The sequence below is a fragment of the Etheostoma spectabile genome, chromosome 17 (genome assembly GCF_008692095.1).
Source record: "Etheostoma spectabile isolate EspeVRDwgs_2016 chromosome 17, UIUC_Espe_1.0, whole genome shotgun sequence".
NCBI classification, from domain to species: domain Eukaryota; kingdom Metazoa; phylum Chordata; class Actinopteri; order Perciformes; family Percidae; genus Etheostoma; species Etheostoma spectabile.
In genome coordinates this window covers 3,850,166-3,856,627 of record NC_045749.1, presented here as the reverse complement: position 1 = coordinate 3,856,627, position 6,462 = coordinate 3,850,166, and the positions used below count along the sequence as shown (strand labels likewise).

The 6,462-nt window shown below is 38.0% G+C and overlaps 1 protein-coding gene across 1 annotated transcript in view; it reads left to right on the top strand.

The window, feature by feature from the left end:
• Positions 1 to 5,468, top strand: part of ciao2b (cytosolic iron-sulfur assembly component 2B) — a 12,472-nt gene extending 7,004 nt beyond the window's left edge. The window contains exons 2-6 of the mRNA XM_032541276.1: positions 1,449 to 1,641; positions 3,952 to 4,031; positions 4,382 to 4,507; positions 4,621 to 4,666; positions 4,823 to 5,468. Coding sequence (XP_032397167.1) covers positions 1,515 to 1,641; positions 3,952 to 4,031; positions 4,382 to 4,507; positions 4,621 to 4,666; positions 4,823 to 4,923 — 480 coding nt within the window. The 5' untranslated portion in view covers positions 1,449 to 1,514 and the 3' untranslated portion in view covers positions 4,924 to 5,468. The remainder of the gene's footprint in view (positions 1 to 1,448; positions 1,642 to 3,951; positions 4,032 to 4,381; positions 4,508 to 4,620; positions 4,667 to 4,822) is intronic.
• Positions 5,469 to 6,462: the final 994 nt, after the last annotated feature.

Here is a 6,462-nt window from a genome sequence, read left to right as displayed (position 1 = left end):
TATATATATATATAAATGTCTCGCCTACTAATAAACTGGCAAGGGAGATACATCAGTGCTGGTGGATATTTACCTTGAATTTATGATATGTTTTCTCACATTATAAAGATCACTCCACTCGCTCAAAAGGCTCTGATTTCTCAGATTTGTCATCATCATACTGTAAATGGAGCAAGGGTCCCTGTGCCTTAAGATGCAGGTACAATGGGAATGTGTTCAAAAGAAAGGACTTGTACGTTAGATGTGATTGTGGCTGGTGCACAATAATGAACACACTATTGAATGGACAAATGCCTAAATGGCTCATGCAGTGAGTCATCGTTTTCTGCTTGCAAGGTACTTCAAACTAAAACGTTACTCCAAGTTAAGGTATTTGTTTTTTTTGGAAAACACTGAACATTTTTCATCACAAAGTGCTACGATGTTGAGGCAGCTAAATTAATCCCAGCACAGCCTTTACCTGTAAATAAATGTTGCTTTTTGAACTACAACTTGTGGGAGCTAGTTATAGCTTTTTTTTAGTGTATTGTCAGTGTATTGCAGGCCAGAAACTTGAAATGGTGTTGCTGTTGAGGGTTAAAATGAGCAGTTTCTGCCATCTGCAGGAAAAAACAGGAAGTCACAACCAGCCACAAGCAGGTGTTTTAACAAGACATCACATTTTTAAGGCAACTGAAACATAAAAACACTAAAAGGCAGTTGGTAACAAAGGAAAAGAAAAATCATGTTTCAAAAACAAGCACATAGTACACAGCTGAAAAAATATACTCTCCTAAGTATAAGGGGGACACTATTTCATACAATAATCCATCTTGTTCAGTTTTGTTTAAAAGGTTTTCCACCTCCTGTACACATGCACGGCCAGTGGTGGAATGTAATCAGTGCATTTACTCAAGTATTGTACTTAAGTACAATTTTGACATACTATTTTTATGCAACTTTCTACTTCTACTCTGCCACATTTATTTGACAAGTACAGTTAGACTTATTAGTTACAAATAGTGTGAACAAATATATAATGTGCTTTTTATGGTATGATGCAGTAGTCTACTATATGAGTAATATACTCTATAGTTTACACAGCATCTAAATTGGGCTCCACATTAAACTGCTCCAAAACGTATTTTTTAGTAATAAAAATGACTATTCCACAGTTAGCCTATATTACAGCTGTGAAATTAGCCATTCTGTATAAAGGGTACGTTTACATTTGGTATTTGAATTACATTTTGCCGTTAATACTTTGACATGTTTTAAGTAACGTTGAGTTTAGGACAGGATCTGAGTACTTCCACCACTGCGCATGGCAACTACCAATCTATTTAGATGAGGGACTTGTTGGGTGACTGTCCCTTTAAGACTTTCTCTCTAGCTCTTTTGGACTCTATCGTTTTCCGTTGTTTCAGGAAGCATCCTATGGTTGGTGTAGTTTGTTGTGTCGCACCCAGCTTGCGCCACTGTTTCACATCAAGAGTTTTTTTTTTGCTTAACGTGGACTGTATTAACGTCTAACAATGTCTGGGGGAACTAGTTTGGAGAACGCAAACCCTGTTATTTTTGAGCGGTCCGGGGAGAGGCTGCTGACCGCGACGGACGAGAATGAAGACGTCCACGACCCCATCGACGACAGAGAAATATTCGATATCCTGTTTGTAACTTCAGGTTTGACACCTGACGCTGCTGTGTGTGCTTGTTAAACTGCTATTTGACTCATATTGTGAACACAAGTCATAATTCTTTTCTTTCACGGCATTACTAGCTGTTGCATCATTTTTAGTCGACGTAGCTAACGTAAAGATAACAGTTAAAATGTAGTGACAGTGGTGGGAGTAGCCTACTTAGCTAGATCCTTTAGGCTAACGTTACTTAAGTAAAAGTACAAACATCACACTGCAAATACTCCACTAATATTACAAGTAAAAGTCCTGCATTTTAAACCTTAATTAAAAGTATGTAGCTACAATATGCATGCTAGGTATCACCAGCAAAAAATGGCTATAGTATGAAAAGTATTGTCTGTGCAGTATAATGTTATTATATATGATCTGTCTGGATTTATATTACTGCTCCACTAAAGTGCATTTTGCATTATTCCTGTAGATATTCAAGGTTGTGCACATTTGATTAGATTAGAGTAGATGATACTTTATTCATCCCACAACGGGGAAATTCCTTTGTTACAGCAGCAGTTCTCTACAATGAAAGCAAAAACAAACAAACAAACAAGTAAACACACAAGAAAAAATGGTAAACAATAGACAATGTGCAGAAAGGTAGACTGAAGCAAAGTAAGGTAAGGTAAGGTAAGGTAAAGTGAAGTGGCGTCACATGAGGTATTGTAAAGTAAAGTGCAGTTGCCATAGTACAAGAAAAACAACATTGCAGTGTTGTAAGTGACACTAAAATTAAGTTGAATATCTAATTAAAGTGATAATGCAAAAGCAGGTAAACCGTAATATAAGTTATATTCACCTGTGACCATAAATAATCTATCATATGTAGTAGAAGGGCTGCACAATTTGTTTGTTTTTTAATCATCATCATCGCAATATTAACTGGCACAATATACATAAAGGGTGCAACATATCGCAATAGATTTTTTGTGTTAGTTGAAAGAAAATATCTGTCCATATGTGTTTGTGTTATGTCCGGAATGTAAAAAAAATGAACTGCTACCTCTTCTGTCGGCTCTAGCCACTGAAAGGAAATAAGAGGAGAAATCAGACCAATCACAAAAGCTGGTCAGTCTGATGTCATACTAGGCTCGTTCGAGATGAACTGCGCCTCGCCTGTAAAGTGGACTAGAGCAGGCGGCAGCAGCGGGGGGCGGTGACAGAAAGCTGCGGTAAAGTCGGATAGTTTCCAGCCGCCTTCAGGCTGGACAGGAAGTGATGAAAACACTGTGGTGCGATTCCGATTTAATAAAATATAATCAGACCCACACATCAGCTGGTACACAGTCTCCAGTTGTTTTAATTATGACAGAGTAGCTGGCAAAGTGCTCTACATGCGATCTGTTGCTGATTTTAATGAACAACAGACTGGAGATGATCCGTGATCTGAACGGATTTATCTCTTTGACTTCTAAACTTAACTATCAGCCTCACAACATGTGTTATGTACAGAATAAGTCTTTAAATCAGACAAATAGCAATTAAAATCCTTCCGATTCAAAAACAGTAAAAAGTTTATATAAAACGTCATCATGTTGTAAACCAATCAGGTGTTAAATCAGCTGAGAAGCCGGCGTTTCCCAGCATGCTCTGGGTCCGCCTGGCTCTTGCAGTCGGTGAAAAGCAACTGCGCCGCCTGCGTCTCAGAACTGCGGCCGCCTTGCTCTCGTGAGATTTCCGTTGCCCACGTGTGCATGACGTCAGAGCAAGTCGGGATCAAGTCGGACACAAATCTAACCGGCATGCAACGGGCGCCGATCGCCGGTGATCGATTCTGCGCAGACCTGGCTCATCTCGAACGAGCCTGTTGTCTGAGCTCATTACTGTTGATAGCCAGGCTCTCATTGGCTAGCTGTTTGCCAATCAGAGTCAAGCAGCTTAGCTCGTTGAATATTAATGAGTCTGAATTAAGTCTTCCTGCAGGCTTTCTATACCACACTAGAATGACTTGAAACAAGGTAACCAAGGCATTTTCTACATGTAAATATCCACGGTAGAACTTCAGACATTATCACAAAGTAAAGAAACACGTGTGGCAGGGCGCCTTTTAATTTACAATAAAAAAATTAAAAAACATTTCTTTATTCACTTGTGCCCTTTATAACTTTGAGTTTAGGTTATTTGCAGTAAAAGTACAATTACATAAATTGTGTTTTAACAAAAAAGCACTATATAATATTATGACTGTTTCCCATAATAACATGATGACTACATTGCAGCACACAGAGGCAGAACTTGTGTTTTTATTGTGTTATTTAAATTCTTTAACTGAAGTTACATCTGATCAGATCCATCAACGACCCAGAGCATCCTCTTTCTCTGGAGGAACTCAATGTCGTGGAGCAAGTCCGAGTGAAGGTACGCGCCTTTATTTATGTTTTTTGGTGAGTTTATTTAGGTATACTAAAGGGGGTGAATGGATAGTGTGTAATGGATATACCAATATTCTAATTTAGTGAAGAAAAAGTTAAACTTGACCACCATTCATCCCTTTACTCCATCTTTCTGTCTTTAATTGACCTGGCTTTACAGAGCCTTTAACTGCACTCACAAAATAAGTTATTTTCTTAAAAACAAGTAAACGAACTTTCACAGTGCACAGCCTTCGTCACTGCAAATCACCCTTCTTCGCTAACGAGTAAAAGGACATTTTGTAGAAAGAATCATTTCATTCAGTATGTTGGTCTATTTGTTTGTCTTTTTCTTAGGTTAATGATGCAGAGAGCACTGTGGGTATTGAGTTCACGCCCACCATTCCCCACTGCAGCATGGCAACACTCATTGGTCTGTCAATCAAAGTAAAGTTGCTACGATCTCTCCCAGACAGGTTCAAAGTAAGTGTGTGTGTGTGTTTGTGTGTGTTTGTGTACTAGAGATGTACATTTAACATCAGCTCTTTGATTAAGTGTTAGTTAATTTGAGCATGTGTTTTTCTGTTTTTGCTCAGATTGATGTCCACATCACTCCCGGGTCTCATGCCTCAGAGGAAGCAGGTAAATAGCATACAGAGACAACGGGCATGATGGGATATTAGATTGTATTTTCTACTAGCCCTAACACTTTAGTTATTGCTCATTATTAAGTGTAGGGGCTTGATTGTGTGTTATGTAAATGATTTTTTTTCCCCTCATATGGTTTATATTGGGCAGTGAACAAACAGCTGGCAGACAAAGAGAGAGTTGCAGCAGCTCTGGAGAACTCCTCGCTGCTGGAGGTGGTCAACCAGTGCCTGACCCCCAGGGACATCTGAGCAGCCAATCAACTTTGCCGTCTTCTTGCTTTCGGCCACTGAGTAGCCAATCCTGTTTGGCTCTGCCTTTGACAACTGAGATGTATCTGCCAAGCTCTCTACCCACCCATCACTAATCCAGATGGGTATAAGTGCAGATGGTGGACACTGATACAGAAAAACAGTCAGGATCATACAGAGTTTAAACAGCCTGTTCAAAGGTTTCCTGGAGAAAATGACAGGAAAACACAATTCTTGAATGTGTTGTGTAATAGAAACTGTTACTCGTCAAGCACAATAATTTGACAAAGTGGAGAAATTATACTTCCATCTGTGAATGTAGGGGTCATACATTTGGAAAAAGTTGAGAAACTCTGCCCATCATGTCATAAAGTTAATTTCTGTTTAATATTATTAACGGTGTAGTCTAACATATGCTATGAATCATTTTCAAATGATATTTGGACTCAACAGCTACAGCAACAAGCCCCACCTGTATACTATATTAATGCTTTTGACTTTTTATTACAAATGTACAGATCAGAAATTAAAATTTAATGAAGATATATATATGTGTGTTTTTTAAGATTTATTTCTTCTATGAATACAAACAAATATGTCATTAGATTTGTTGGTTTTGACTACCTTATTGAATAAATGTATTGCAATGCACACAGCTTCTGGAGACACATACATTGAAAATCTGAATGCAGACAATATACATGTATTGTAGTATTGTTTAATGTTCTGTAATATTGTATTCTGTATCAGACTAACACAGTAACCTATTAGCTTAGTTTAAGGTTTGCATTCATCCAGCAGGAGGCACTCTTATCCTGTCCTTGCAAATTCAGTGGAGGGGGCAGATAATGAGAGGTCTCTGTCCATCAGATCTGAGGAGGCAGTCTGGCACAACAAACCACAGCACAGAGTCGTCCAACATGCTTGTCCACCCACTCCCGCTTCACCAAGCAGCTAGGCTTTCTGTTAATCTTATTCAACCAGACAAGCTCATTAAGATCTTAGCCTACGCGAATGGAGAAAGTATTAGTGCCACAAATCATTCACTACTGTGATAACGCAGCAGGTTGTGTATGTAAGTTATACCCACAATAGGAGATAGGGAAAGTGATCACTCACTCTAAAATGTCACTTTTACTCAGAAGGTTTACTCACAGCTTAGCACTCTAAACAAATTATATATTATATATATATTATATAAATTTAAATTTTTGCTTTTGTTCCTATTGAGGTTAAATGCACTAATGTCAGTCATTTTGGACTTAAGTGTCAGTCAAATAAATATAATTTTAATATGAAGTATGTTAGCTCACAATAAAAACACTGGCACGTGTTTATTATGTAGCCTTTACTGTTGGAAATACAACATGGTTATGTAATCCCACTTGACTCTGGGAGCTATTTGTGGCAACTCTTGTCCAAATGCACTGGTTTAGTGATTTTGGACATAAAAACATTGATTTGTAAAACAATTATAATTATAAATATATTTTTAAAAGATTTTTAGTTGGGAAAAAATGTTGTTCCTTAGGATAGACT